The 15,770-nt window shown below is 44.0% G+C and overlaps 1 protein-coding gene across 2 annotated transcripts in view; it reads left to right on the top strand.

The window, feature by feature from the left end:
• Positions 1 to 424: 424 nt before the first annotated feature.
• The window catches only part of BASP1 (brain abundant membrane attached signal protein 1), a 52,473-nt gene continuing 37,127 nt past the window's right edge, over positions 425 to 15,770 (top strand). The window contains exon 1 of one of the 2 annotated variants that reach the window (XM_015249671.3): positions 425 to 675. Coding sequence is in view for 1 of the 2 variants with exons in the window: in XM_072958826.1 (XP_072814927.1) it covers positions 7,075 to 7,080 (6 nt within the window). In the remaining variant the exon portion in view is untranslated. Of the gene's footprint in view, positions 676 to 6,987; positions 7,081 to 15,770 lie in introns of those variants that run through there. The other variant, XM_072958826.1, reaches the window with a different exon arrangement.

Raw genomic sequence — 15,770 nt, 5'->3', positions numbered from 1 at the left:
AGAAAGTGCCTGTAGACAGCCCCGCCGCGCGGCGGGGGAGGGGAGACGACGAGGGCTGGGGGCAAGCTACTGGAGAGGAATGGAGGAGAGGTGGGGAGGGTGTGGGAAACAGGCATTCAGGGCTGATGTAGAGAGGCAGGAGGAGCACAGGGATGAAGGGAAGGGGGGAGCGAAAGGAGAGGACAATCCCTTTGGAGAAGGGGGTGGGGGGGACCCGGGATGGAGGGAAGGAGACGTAAGGAGAGAGAAGGGCTGGAGGGGATTGAACGGAGACGGGCGGGGCACCAGGACTGCGGAGAGTTGAGGGGAGGCGGGCGGGGCACCGGGATGGAGGGGAGGGGAGGGGAGGGGAGGGGAGGGGAGGGAGGCGGGCGGGGTGAGCGAGAGGAGGGAGGCTGGGCGGACGGACGCGCCGGGGGAGGGCGCTGGGCAGGAAGGGGAGGGGGAGCGCGAGCGCGAGAAATGCAGAGGCTGCAGCGGCGGCGGCGGCGGCAGTAGCGGCAGCGGCGACGGCGGCGGCGGCAGCGCTCCAACTCGCTCCTCGCTCCGGGCTCCGCCGTCGAGCCGGTGAGAGATCTTCTGCCAGCGGCCAGGCACCCGACCGGACGACACCAGCGACCCGGGCCCCTCGGCGGCACCGCGTTCACCCAGGGGCGGCACAGGCACCCAGAGCCGGTAAGGAGGCGCGCCCTGTCGCCCCGCTGCCGCGGCGGACCCGGGGTGCCGGCATCCCCGGGGCCTCCGTTCCCCTTCTGCACCCGCCCCACTCCCGAGGCCCTTTGTTCTCTCCCCTAGCTGCAGCCGGGGCTGAGGGGGAAACGGTGCAGGGCCCAATTAGACGGCGCCGGACACGGGATCCCCTCAGTGACTGCTCCGTCGCGCTACGGGGATCTGGGGTGGTGGGGGCCTCGGAGGTGGGTGGATTCCGCCACTCGCAGGGTGGGGAGGATGGAGGGTTGGTGAGCCTGATAAATGGAGTTGAGGGGGTGGGTAGTGGGAGGGAAGCTTCTAGTTAAGGAGGAAATTGCCGCCTGTGAAACCCTTTAATCCACTGAGACCCGAAGAGACGGTTTTGTGAGGCTGAAGAGTTATCTGTCATCGGCACCATTCACAGCCGGGAAGAAAGCGCTTGGTGCGAGGGGCGCAGCAGCAAAAGATGGAGGGTGGGGGTGGGGTGGGGCGGGAGTTAGGGGGAGCAAGAATACGGGGACTCTGGTGTGATCGGAAGGAAGGAGGTGCTTTTTGGTTTAGCAAATGGGTTTCCTTGACCTGTGGGACGCCCGAATCTTGGCTTGGGGTGGCCAAAGAATGCGAGGTTCACACGACAACGTGCCTCCAAAGCACATTTGAGCAGATCAGAGCCCCAGCCTCGGACGTGGCTGAACTGCTTTCCCATTAACCGGTGGGCTACATCTGAGCATTTATTTTTTCGAGTCTTCGCCTTCGCAGAATGCGCTGGGTGCCCCTACCCGCGCGGCCCGGCGGGGAGGGTGTGAGCTTGAACCTGACAGCGCGCGGCCCCTAACGGCCCAGACCCGCTGTGAGCGAAGGTTTAGGGTTTAGCAGGTTTTGCCTGAAGCGCTAACACTGAAACCCGACGCCGGGTCCCTGTTGCCCCTCCCCGCCTTACCGTCCCCTCCCCCTCAAGAATAAAAATTGCAGAATCCCTGGATCCGAGCGCACACACAATGCGTGGCTCCAAACCGCATTCTTTTCATGAATATTCATCGAACGCTTGGCTGGGCTCCTTATCTGCTTCCCCAGAGACATTTCCGCCTTGAAACGAACTCCGCGAACAGTCTTTGCCTGTGTAATTTTCACTCCGCTGAAATTAGTACAGCGCTCACGGGGGCATTTTTAGTACCTTAAACAGAATTGACGCCACACCTCGGTCTGCCGCGAGGCCACTAGCACATCTGTGATGGCGGGTTAAAATTGGACACTAGCATCGATGTGGTCTTCCTGCTATAGCAGTGTGGATCAACCTCCCAGGGATTACCGGGGCTGAGATCCTCAGCACTGCGGGCAAAATGAATGAATCGGGACTGTAATTACCTATTCCTTTGTCTTGGCCTCGCGCATGCGCCTGAGAGCAGGGTGTGGAGGGCCCCGGCAGCCCCATCTGATCTCTGCATCACCCACCCACCCACTCCCTTACCAAGCCCAGGAACAAAGGCGTTTACCCTAAATGTTGCGTGAAACCCTTGGACACAAATGACAAGTTTTTCCCTCCTGTGTGTATATTTCTTCCTTTCCAGCCTATCTAATCGTTTGCTTTCTTAGTGATTTCAACTGATGAAAAATAAGATTAGCCTTGATGGTGAGGGCAAACTGGATTAAATATTTTTTTGTAACCGAACACTGCTATTTTCTAATACTGTTCATTGTTCTTTTCCTGCATCGTTTTGCACTGCAGTGATGGTGGCTCTCTTAATTTGCATCAATTAACCGTTTCTCTGACAGATTTTTGCTGTTGGCCATTTGATTAAGGGATATTCGTCTTAAAACTGACAGTGGGTATCGCCCCTAGTGTCACCATTTGGGAAAAATGAAGACATTTTGGCATTTATGTGAACAAGATGGCCTACAAAACCCAGAGCTGAGAAAATGGTTACCTTATCAGGATCCTAACTATATCTGTTTTCTCTTGATTTCTTGATTGTTCTCCCTTGATTTTCCTCATTGTTTCATTAGGGATCCCAAAGATGAACCCCATGGAGTTGGAAATCCACTGATGGGGAGGAAGAAGTCAGCTGGGGCTGCTGGGGTGAAGATGATGGTTGATTAAGTTCTTAATTTTTTTTCAATGTCTACCAGAAACCATGATATATATATATACATACATACATACATACCTTTGGTGGTTGATGGATGATTTTCTTCCCAATGATGTATTATCCAAGGACCATGTACGGCCCTTAAGATTTCTTTTTGGGCTAGTCTGTTCTATCAACTGAAAGGAGACTTAACTGTGTACAAAATAGGAGCTAAATATTATATTTTCGCAATGGCACGTTATGCTTGAAAGAATTTTATGCTTAAGTATTCTCAGTACATCCTGGTAAGACAACACGTGGCAGGAAAATGGGAATCATCTCTTTTGTCCCTTTTAATAAAAACTTGATATTGATCAAATTTAATATAGCAGAGCCTTTACTTGGTAGGGTAGCTGCCTGGTACCCTCTCTACTTCATAGTACTGAGTGGGTTTTTTTGTTTGTTTGTTTTTTATGGTTTAGGGGGCTAGATGTAGATTTTTCTTTTTCTTTTTAGGTTTTGTTTTTGAGGGAGGGATGAGTCGGCAGACAGACCATATGCAATAGCAAATATATAACAATATGCCCCCAATTCAATGAGTCTCAGGTTTTTGAGCAAGATAATTTTTCAATTGAATTCTAAATGATCATTTACCTTATTCTTTTATCCAGCTAGCTTTTTGGCAAGCTGTAGCAGGTGGAGAAAGGGAAAATTGGGCCTTGTGACAAAATGCACCAACAATGACTGTATTATCAGTGGCGCCAGTGGCGGGCCTCTCCTTAGCTGGTGCTCCTGCTTTCTTTGTGGGCAGAAGAGGGCCTTCCCTCCCCCCAGACCACCCCAGGGTGAACATCTAATTTGAACACCCTAATCTGAATGGAAGAGCCCTATGGGCTTCGGCTTCTTATCTTTGGAGGCGTCTTTATAATCTTCCTGGATTTACTAGAAGATGTGATGTATTCTGTCTCTTTAGTTTTTCTTTTTTTAAAAAAATTCACATTAAGAACAATCCCAAACTATTGTTTTCCGTGGTCATAAGTGGAGTGTGAGAAACTTAGGTTTGGAGAGGATTTGCTCACTCTAAAATGGACATCTGTAATATTTCACTGTGGGGAAAAAAAAAGCAAAATCCAAACCCTTTTTTAAATCAGTTAAGGTGCCATGTATATTTATACACACACATAATTTATACATATAGACTAATGCTATAAAATAAGATTTAATTAATGATATGAAGTGAAACTGATTGGTATAGACTATCATTTTATAGTGCTTCATAATAGTCTTCGGAAAATAATTAATTTTCTGTTTTTCTCAGTGTATATTGAAGGGAGAGCCTAGCTAGTCTACTAAGATGCTCACTTCTAAGTTTTACCAGTGTACCCCTGAAACAAATGGGTTGTATTGAGCATCTTAAATTAACATGTTCATTTACAGGCTTAAACATTCACATGAAGCACTACCGAACTTGAAGAGCTGTAATAAACAATGCTTACTAAATAAAAGATTTATAAAGTTGCTCTGCCTTATTTTTCTGATCACTTGTAAAATTTTGTTTTGAAAAATATCCAGAAAAGGCCTACCAAGTATCATTTGTCAAAAGCAATTGCCTTTGGTGTCTGATTCTGTTAAAAGAAACGCTTTGATTTGCGCAGGTCTTTATCTTTCTAATATGTAGTTTTTACCTACTCATTTTACACCCTTTTTATCAAAAGATTCACATCTTCTTAATGACTGTTTTAGCTGGTAAACTGGAAACCAGGTAACTGAGGAAAAGCCAAACGTGTAGATGCGTTGAAGTTCTCGGGGAAATGGGTGTGGTATCTGTCTTTTTGTCAAGTTTTCTCAACTCCCTGAATCTTTTCCATTTATTCTGACTCTTAAAACTTTGGATGACACAATGCAATGTGAATTTTACTCTTCAGCTTAATTATGGTGGGTTAATAGCAGGAAATAACTGAGGTTGTGGACAGCCGGAATTTTTTTTTTTAAAGGAAGTAGTCTTGATCGGGAGGCGTCCTCGGGCTTAGTTGGTTTGAAAAATCTCTAGGCACTGGCTGGGCCACTTTGGGCAAATTACTTCAAACCTCTCTAAATTTCACTTTATAAAAATTGCTATTGTAAAATTGGAGTAATAATTCCTGTTTTTAGGCTATCCGAAGGATGACACGTATGTCTGGAAAGTGTGTAAGGACAGTGGCTGGCTCTTAGGGGCCCCTCGCCCTCTCAGTCTGCATTATCAACACAGGCGGTGTGATTGACATCGGTAACTAATTTCTCTATATTAAGCTGCAGTTTTCTTCCATGCTGATTAATCAAGACCTGAGGGTTTCCGTGTATTCAGTCAGAAATAGGATATTTCAAACCACATAGAGATACATATTTGAAATTCCGTGAGACAGAAATGTATGGGAATTTGCCCCAAAGTGGATTGAGTGAAGCCAGAATGGCCACCCTCATCAAATTTCCCATGGCTGCTTCTGGAACTCAAGAGACAGCATTTAAGTTCTTTTGAGAAAATATAGGAGTAGTCTTAAAACCACAGGAGCTCCCAGCCTGCCAAAGGAGGATTTTTGGTAAATGCCATTCCCTCCACTGCTATTAAGACAGACATCTAGGTAAGTGTCTTGTGAGAAAAAAAATGTCCAGTAAACCTTATCAAAAGTAAAAGATAATCGTGTAGATAATCAGATTCTTACCAGGAAAGAGTAAAAGTGGAATTTTGAAACGATACAAGCCTGGGAAGCAAGGTGATTAAAACAACATTCTCTTCTTCCCTGTGGAACTCAGAAGCCCGATGAGATGGGATGCAGAGAAAGTCTCATCACGTGTTTTCCTTCTGCGTGCAAAGAATTTAAGTAACTTACAAAATCAGGCTTTCTAAAGGCAGCAGTTTTTTTTTTTTAAAATAAAAACAGGGAAAGCAGGAATTGTGTGGACTAGCCAAGGCTGCCAGTGAGGGGAGGCTGTGATTGAGCATACCTCGAAGTCTAGGAATAAATTCCTGAAAGCCTGAGAGATTTAGAAATAGAAGCCATCTGCAAGCACAACAGGGACCCAGGTCATAAGGAAAGATGTCAAGATGATATAAGAAAGTGGTGTTCAGTGGGGAAAGGCCGGGCATTTACACATTTCCTTCTTATCGCTTAAACACTTTATGAACTTGTTTTTAAATTGATTTTTTTATTCTCTTGTTCATTTTGGATGAGGGAGGAAGGGCTGGTCTTCACTGGTTTGTTTCTTGAACTTTGCTTTGAAATATACGTTTCAGCTATGGTTTGTACACTGTAGGGAGTATGGTGTTTAGAAAGTGTGACTTGGAGGGCTGAGTGTGGAGCCAGATTCACTAGGTTAAGAATCTTGTCTCAGCCATTGTCTAGCTGTGTGATCTTTGGTAAATTGCTTAGCTTCTCTGTGCCCCACTTCTCATCTATAAAATGGGGGGGTTATAATGCAGTTATTATAGAGATTAAATGAAGTCATCACACACTTAGGACAATGCCTTACACATATTTTCTGCATCTCTATAATGCACTTTCACTGTCAAGTGATGAGGAGACCAGCTTTCTTTACTTCATCCTCTATGTCTGTAGCTGTCTCTATGCTTATTTCAAAGGTCATTATTGCAAGACAGGCTGTTGGTGGTGCCGTGGACAGGAGTTGGGAGAACATAGAAGTCTGTGGTTTAGAAAAATCCTCTTGTACTAGTTTCAAAAGTCCAAAGTGGGTAGATGGATACAACTCCAGCCTCCCAACTGAGTTGGTATTGAAATGAAAAGCAATGATGTGAAAGTCCTGAGAGCCTCAGAGAAAGGCTCAGTGTTTTGATATGTTGACATCTGGACTCCACTGGATGACCTTGGGTATTGACAGAAGTCCTTCATATTCCTGAAACTTGGTGTTGTGGTGCCCTGAATCAAGATGAATTCATTAGCATTTGAAAGGAGTATCTTAGCCCTTAGTACAAAGATTGTATAAACCAATTTAGGTGTTTAAAATCCTCAGGACACACCAGGTGCAGGCTTTCGCTTTCCCACATCCCCACCACCCACTCCAGGAGTAAAACTGAAGCTTATCTTATGCAGGAATGTGACTGTATCACCTGTTGACAAAAGTCTTTGGAAATAATTATCCCCCTGGCAACCTCAGTCACTGTGGAATCTTAAAAAAAAAAAACAAAAACAAGAAAGTTCTTTGGAATTTCAGATATTTGAGATGGATCATCCTGGAATCTGGTTTGACCTTTTAGGCATTTAATTCTGGGATCTGCTTAACTAACTTGTTTTTGGCCTTCTGGATCCTTGGGCTTTGCTGTTCCATGAAGGTCAAGTCATTCTCATTTTGGCTAAATTATTTTTTTAATAGTTTCTTTAAATGGGTTTTTGACTCTTATGAATCAGGATGATAATTATATTTAACTTTATCTATCAGATATTCACTGTAGGAAAGAGATTTTGGATATGGTGATTGTATCATTTAAAAAACTTCATCAAAAATTTTTTTCTTTTATATCTAGAGAAGTTTAGGAATGAAATTGGACACTTAATGAAATTGACTATTTATTGTATGTCATATGCTTTAGTTGAATTTTATCCCCTCAAAAAAATTGTTAAATGCATTTTATCTGTGAATAAATGAAAAATAGAGGGTTAAATAATGTACCTGAGATCCTGGAGCCAAGAGAATGTGACAAAATTTGAACCCGTGTCTGATGGCCCCACGCTATTCTGTCTTTCCCTTAAGTCTTGGCCATTTTATCTCATGTCATATGGACACTTGAGGATAAAACGGATAACCTGTTCCAACATATTAACATCTTCAATAGAGAGAGTTGTACTAAGTTGTAACATGAAGAATTATTTATCATAGATGAGATACAGCTTACAAAAAAGTTTTAATCCATACATATATTAAGTAACCTAGATGAGAAATTCTTCCTTGTCATGGTGAACACGGGCTGATGTCCTTAAGTCACCTCTGTTCTGGGATGATGAGGATGAAGAGGATGAGGATGATGGCTCCTCTTCAGGACTTTGGATAAATGTGGGTAGTCGGCCCCTTCACTTTCCTCATTACACTTCACAGGTGGCCCACAGTAATCACTCAAATGCCTTACCTGTAATTCAGCTTTTAAAATACTCACCAGAGAGGCTAGTCAGCCCTCCTGCAGCTATGTAGTAATGGTTGCCTGATGAGAAATAAACCAAGTCCTAAATTGGCTACCCCTTTTTTTTCTACCTCGATGCAGAGTTCATTTACAGAAAGTTGGTGATAGCTTTTACGTTCTAAACTACAGCCTCAGTCCTTTGTAAATACTTGCCATCATAAGTTTGAAAGCTCGTAATTGAAACACTTACTCTGTAACTCAAAAGGACCTTGGACAATTTGGTGGCTTAGTCAGGGTCTCATGAGCTGGGTAGTGGCTGAGTAGAAACGCAGGTTATTTCCCAAAAAAGCCTCACTCCTGCCGCCCTCCCTTCTTTCTAATTGAGTCAAACTCTTACTCACTGTCCACAACTTTAAAAAAAAAAATTCCTACCATTCTTTGGCTCTGAGACCATTTTTTGGGAATCCGATCCTGATCCTGTGTCTCTCCCTGCTGCCCTCCTCAGAGACAGACCCTGGTCTGCGTTTTGATAGCATCCCTTGTGCTGCTCTCTGGTTGCTACCTGCCACTGCGCGATCTGCTCGCCATCTCTACTCCTCAACTTACCTCTTTTTTGCTCTTACACTACAGACACGTGGTTTCCTTCATATGGCAAAGAACTTACGGCATACGCTGAAGTAGTTTTTCCCATAAAACTAAATGTTAGTATCATATCTTTGTTTTCCTGCAGAAATAAGCAATGGTGCAGGCTTTGGAGCCTGTAGGTGGAGGATAGGAGTTTGATAAGAAAGCCAGTTGGTTTTAGACTTATTTGGGGGCTGCTGAGTGAGCGGAGCGGTCAAGCATGGTGCCCTAGAAGAAATGCTCTGGAATCTCTTGGAAGATCCAACGTGCACAGTGACGGACAGGAACTTTTATGCCAGTTTCTCGTGTGATCTGGCTTACTGGTTTGAGAGCTGCATAAAAGACCTGGTTTAATCTTTTCTTCTTTAGAATTGTCATTTATAGTATTGGGGCTGATTTAGGAGATTTAAAAGGGCTAGAAGTTTCTGAAGTTGTCATTAAAATATGGAATTTAAATACTTAAGTTGTTAAAATACTTCATAAAGCTTAATATTCGGATGTTTGAAATGGAGTTTAGCAATGTAAACTGTTTATGTGCATTTGTATTTTGAGAAACTGTGATAAGATTAGTTTTAGATGAGAAAGTTTTAATTTATATTTAAAATGACTTATTTAGACATTTCAGTAGGTGGAGAATAAGCCTTGGGTGAATTTATATTTTTTTCCCAGGGAAACCTGCCATAAACAAGTGACTTTGCAGTTTTTGTAGTGCTTTTCATTATTACAGTTTTACAGGTTCAGAAATGAATATTTCTAAAATAAGCCCAAATTAAAACCTCTTTTTTTTTTTAAGTTTATGAAGAATAAGATGTCAGAAAACAGCTTTTCCGGGTTGAACTTTCTAAATTACAAGTTTCCTGGATTGCTTGGCGAAGTGAATTTGAAAAGACCCACATCATTTACCCATTGACAGCCGGTCAAAACACCGTTACCACACAGATTAATACAACAGCCAAGTTAAATATTAACAAGATCTCAGTGGGGAAATAGTTTATCAAAGGCGAAAACAGTAGCAACCATTGGGTAACTGTGAAGACATCCCTGTTCCCTAAGGATGGAAGACAGTCTCCTCGGAATTGTCGAGTCTTTACAAAGTATCGCTTTAAGCCTCTCTGGGCTTGTCTTGGAAACTCTACAGGCAGTAGGGGTATTTTTCTTTACAAATGCTCTCAGCGGTTTCAGTCCAGGTCAACAGCATCTGTATTTGCCGTAGACATATTTAAGATGACTGGAGAAAAGGAGCATCTAGAGAAATCAATGACTTACAGGGGGGTAGATTTGCAATGACTTCCTCCTGCCATTACCCTGCATTCCATCAAGAAGGTAGGCTGAGGTTATGTGGCCACTTGAGTATTTACTAAGGACTTAAATGATTAAATGAGGGGCTCTGGAATCGTCTCTGAATGACTCATTTTCCTAAAGAAAAAAAGAAAGACTCTCAATTAACAATTGGTGATGACAATAGCGCTTAGGATCTCATGGTCACCCAACCTCGGTGGATCCTGCCCCACTTACCATGGTTTATTTTGGCACTAGGGTTTCCTCAGTCGCTCTGGTGATCTTTTGTTGAGACCTCAAGCTGTGAATTCCCAGGGCTCACCCAACTGGACTTTGGTAGAAACCTGCTTCCAGAACTTTCAGTGTGTGGTTTTTAGACAAATAGTAACAAGTGTTGGTAGCAATGTTGTCCAGAAGGCTGTTAACACAAGACGGACAGTGGTTTCCCAGGTACGTGTTGCTTCATGTGGCTCACACCTGAATGTCACTGTTACCCCTTGTCTATCTGGCGATTGACTAATGGAAAGTCTCCTTGAAAGTTCTGTCGGTGGAAGAGACAGAAACACTAGGTCCCTACATTTATCTCCATCCTTTCTATTCTAACTGGTTTTGTTTCCACCATCCAGAGAGCTTCACCTTGATTTCATCTATATGAAAGTCCTCTGGGTGGGTGGGTATCGGCTCATCCTAGGAGAACTCAACTGGCCACAGTGCAGAGAGAAGCCACTACACAGTGGAATTAGAACACATGATTTCACTAAGGTAAGAGTTGTGGTTTTAAATCCAAAAGGAGTTCTACTCATCCTTCTAAGCTATGATGTTTAATTTACTACTAACAGAATGCTGAGAATGTAGCAAAAACTGTATTTTACGAAACTGAATTTGAATGTCGGCAGGCTTCCATCTCTCTGCCTCACCCAACCCTGTTGGTTAGTCCTTCCTGCTTAAAAAATATCACTTTGTGGCACTTTAAACGTCAGTAGTAACACATTCTTTGACTATATCCTGATTTCCAGCAGTAAGTATTGCCAAGTTAAGGGGAGAAGAAATGGCGGTTAGAGGAAGCAACTGGCGAATTAGTTAGGATTGGTCCTCATTCAGTTTGTCCTAAACTAAATTAGGGTTTGTACTCATGCTACCCCCCCCCCCCCCCCCCCCCCCGCCTTCTTTAAGACCGGGAGCTACGACTTGCATGCCGCTTCCCTGTGCTCATCCCCACTGCTGGGCATACCACCCGTGGAGACTCCTTTACCATTTTTGTAGTATGAGAGCCAAGAATCCCAGATAAAGGGTAAAGAAGTCCAGAATGACGTAATACTGCAAAAAATGTTACTGCTGTTTCTAAGAGGAGTGAAAAGAAAGCTCAAGCCAGTTTTGAGTTGGGCATGATTCCTGTTGCAAGAGGGTGTGAACTGGGGGAGATACATCTGAAAAACAAACCAGCCTCTCCCAACCCCTCAAACCCTTAGGGTATTTAGACAGCATAATAGAATACAATTAATGTCAGCAGCACAAGGCGGGGCAGACTAGCAGGCCCTGACTTGTTAGCAGTTGTCTGCCTGGTTTACCTGGTAGAGGAAGTACCTGACTGCTAGAACAAATGTTCTGGGTCGCTCATATGCACCACGGTTAGTGTGAGGTTTAAGTGGCTGGGGATGAATTCCCATTGAAATCTGATTCTGAAGATGTATTTAGCTACCGCCCTACCTAATTAACCAGTCCACTCTTGAGAGAGGGAGAGGCATGGGTAGCACTTGTTAAATATGGAGGTTTGTAAAACCTTCTGAAAAGGAGGAAATGGCTGTACTTGAGGGAAGTGGCGATGAGGTACTTTTGCAGCCATGGTTCTGGATGGAGAGAGGGGAACACCATTCCTTTCTGTTCCTAAGGGTGTCCAGATTCCCCTTGTGTGGGCAGGATTTCTGGTAAGTACGATACAGGAAGCAAAACTACATTGGTCTAGATCAACAGTCAATGACCTCTTGTTTCTAAGCCCCACCACTCCCTCCTTCTAGTGTTTTCAGGGGCAAAAAGGAGAAGAGAGCATGAGAGGAGGAAGGGGAGGGGTGGGAGAGGGGAGGATGGAGGCGTATCTGCAGAAACAGGAATGGTAGAGGCAGGGGTGCTTTGTTCCCGCGTTTCTCTGCTGGGGCTGCCAGAACAGAGCACAGGACCAGGAGGCTAGAACTCCAAGGTCAGGGTGTTGACAGGTTTGGTTTCCTCTGCGGTCTCTCACCTAGGCTTGCAGACGGCTGCCTTCCTGCTGTGTTCTCACAGGGTCTTGTGTCTGCGTGCATGCACCCCTGGTGTCTCTTTCAGTCCCAGTCTCTTTACATAAGGGCACCAGCCCGATGGGTGAAGGCCCACCTCAATGGCTTCATTTGAAATTAATTAACCTCTTAATGGCCCTATCTGCAAAGACTGCAGTTTAGAGCTTCAGTATATGAATGGGGGTGGCGGGTGGGGCACAACGCAGGTTGCGAAAATTTGTGCTTCATATTAAGAAAAGTGGTTTACAGTGAAGAACATTTACAGCCCCTGTGCAAAGTGCAGTTTCACTTGGCAGGAAGAAAGGAGTGGGGAGAATCAGCTACACTCCAGCCTGATTTAATCCTCACGACTCCATGTGAGGCAAACATATATCCTCTTCTGACAACATGAGACGCAAAAAAAATTAATTTTGCTAAGATTGGCATTACTAGGACAGGTAGAGCCTGGTGTGGGATTCAAAGCCTATTTCTGTGGCTTTGTTGTACCAGGGATGGCAAAGGGTGTATGCAGGTACCCCTCCCTCTGTGCACTCGTGCTGGACATGGGTACATGGACGAGGCCTCAGAATCCTTCTCAACACAGTGCTCTAGGCAGTCGCCACCATTCAGTAGGCGTTAGCATGCGGCATTGTTCATTCTGGCACTGTGTTATCATGCTTTTCCTCTGTGTGAAGCCTTTCCCATTTGGTTACCCAAATATGACAAGAATGAATAAAGGAAGAGAGAAGGATTTACTTAGTCCATGCAGTGTAATGAACTAGCCAGTCTTGAGTAAATCAAAATAGAGTTATTCTGGGAAAGCCCATTTGATAGTGGTTCAAGAAAGTGTCCTTCCTACCCTGTATGGAAGGGTTGACCAGATGTACCTGCCAGTTGACAATCCTATTCTGCCATTGGTAGGGGATTCACCCGACTGAATCTTACCACAGGGCAAGTTTTACTGGATGGACACTTGAAGACATTAGAAGATAACAGGCTTTACCAGAAAGCAGATGTGGGAAGAATGCTTGGAATTTTCTAGGTTTCTGTATGGTGCACCGTGAGGAGTGGGCAGTTAGTGGCAGGCATCATATGGAGTCTTTGATGACTACAAAAACCAAGGCTAATGAATTTTGGGGCCTTTCCAAGTAATAAAACAAGTAGTGATACTGAAGGGATTTTTTGAGGGGCACTCTCAGCGAATGTGGATGTGGGGATATCCTCACTTAACACTTTTGAGAAGATTTTATTTTTTAAAGCAGTTGACAGCTTTTGAAAGTGCCCTGTCGGGTGATTCAGTCATTGCCTTTCTGTTTCAAACTTCAAGTCACGTCATGTTGTGTTAACGATGGCAATAAAGAATATTACCTCATTAATCCACAGTGTAATTGAATATAATAATTCAATCTGACTATACTCGATGAGCCACCAGCCCTACACTAACTGAAAGCTGGTAATGTTTATTATCTTTTATTAAAATTTTTCACTGGTAAATTATTTCCGGCATAAAACCTGCAATGAGGGTTGCTGTAGAATTTTTTATCTTAAGTCTTTAATTCATGCAACATCTACCGCCAAGCCCACGTCTGTGGTCTTCGGTGCTCGCTTTCTGGTCGATAGCACCTTCCTCCATTCATTCCAGAAAACTGGGATCTTTCTGCTGACAAAGTTCTGTAAAGTCTATATTGTAATTACCCCTCACATACGTCCGTCCATTTCCCTGTACACTAAGTCACGGATCTAGTCGCAGCTTCTGTCCCTCCCCTTGACTGCTCCCCTAATACTCCTCTGAATCTAAGCATGGCACGCCTGTGCCTAAGACTTCTATATCAAGACTTTCTGTTACACTTGGAATAAAACATCAAAGTCCTTTGCTGGCCTGTGAGTTCCTGCATGTTCATCTTTTCCCATTTCCCTCTTCTGCCTCCTTGCATCCTCTCTCTCAGCCACCCTCTGTTCCCACGTGGCCTGCCTTTCCGGTCTCCCAGCGCTCCAAGCTCTTTCCTGCTGTCCTCCTGCCTGGAATATTCTTTTCCCCACTGTCCAAGTGCTCCTCAGCCTAACTGCCACTTTCTCAGAGGCGCTTCTCCTGACTGTCCCCACTCCTCTCGCAGCACTTGGCATTTTTGCCCCCACATTTATCAGAACTGTTGTGATTGATTAGTGTCTCTTCTCCTCTAGACAGAGAGACGCAGGAGGCAGGGATGTGTCGGTTCTGTTGACCCATAACAGCGCTGTACAACAGTTCTGGTCCATCCAGAGCAAACCTTACTTGCCCGGTGTCGAAGGTTGCCCATAGTCCATTATATTCATGGAGGGCACACGTCTTCTGAAAGTCACCTTTGGCGGCTGAGACGACCTCCGTTTATGGACACTAAATTTCACCTCATCAGTTGTGCTTACTCTGAAGATGAATATCTGATGAGCTCCAATTAGTGTAATTATTCTGTTTCCAAGCAGTAACCTTAGTAGTAATTGTTCTAAAGCCCTGTGACATTACGAGTAATTAGTCCTACTAATTACTGCTTCCAAGCTTTCTCCTAAGGTAGAGTCTCAAAGGAAAAATGAAATTGTGTTGTTATTTGGGAAACGAATAGTATGACGTTGTGGGGTTGTTTTTTTTTTTTTTTTCCCCCAGAAAGAAACCACAAGGAATGAAAGCTGATGCTCATGGTCATTCTGTTTCTCATCTGTTCCTCCAAGTTGTTGAATGCCGTGGGTCTGCTACAGATCCATTATACTGAACGTCTTAACCAATGCATTTTCATAACAGTCTTTGTGAAGTCAGGAGTGTTAGGCCTCCAGATGGCTTTAAATCTGAACACACTCGTGGATTGTAAACCTGCTGAAGTAAATGTGAATTTAGCCCTGGTTCTGTGCTGGGACCGCTTACTTTAAATGCTGAGTTCCTCCAGTCCAGGACTTTGCTTTGTTCATCTTTGGATGTCAGTTTCTAGCACAAAACCTATGGTCCAGTAAGGGCTGAAGGCACTGAAGGGCACTGGTTTATGGCCGTTTGACAAATAAGGCATATTTCAGAGTGTTGGGAACCACATCCGGGAACCAGCTTGTAATGAACCTTTAGCAAATATCACAGGGTTTTCTTTGGGGTGGGTGGGATAAACACAATTAAGACTACATCTGTGATTTACTCTTCAGCCCCTCGTTTACACGTACTCCTTGATGGTCAGTATTCAGCGTTCCTTGTCTCATCCCTGAGTGTCTTTGGCCTCAGTTTGAACTGAAATTCTTAAAGATAAATATTTCATGTTAACCCTGAGATCTCTCACAGGTCAGTGTCTAGTTTTCGAAAGCTGATCCTTAACGATGGAATTCTTGTTAACGAAAAAAAGATTTGTAGTTTTTTTTACAATGATAGGACACTGGTTTCTAAAGTAACCTGTAGTTAAGAAATAATAATGCAGGTTTCCAGGAAGCAAGTCTAATCTGACAATACAGTTTACTCATTCTAAAACATTTTTAGATTTGGTGCTTTATTTGTAAAATTTTTGCTTTAATAGGCTTCTGTTTTACATATTCAAAGTGCAGTTGTGTTGAGGTGATTGTCAGGTCTTTACTGTCTATATCCATTGGCCTCTAAGACATTGTCATATCATCTACATGATTTATACCATGAACACCGGCTACTTTTACTATGAAATCAATACTTTGTCTTAAAATGGTCTCATTTTAAATGAATTCAGTTTATGAATGAGCCAGTGGCATTCTCTGCAGCTGTGGCTCCTTCATCTCGCC

Source organism: Vicugna pacos, chromosome 3, assembly GCF_048564905.1.
Source record: "Vicugna pacos chromosome 3, VicPac4, whole genome shotgun sequence".
NCBI lineage: Eukaryota > Metazoa > Chordata > Mammalia > Artiodactyla > Camelidae > Vicugna > Vicugna pacos.
Note: the sequence above shows the minus strand (reverse complement) of the source record. Positions and strands in the feature narration are given on the sequence as shown.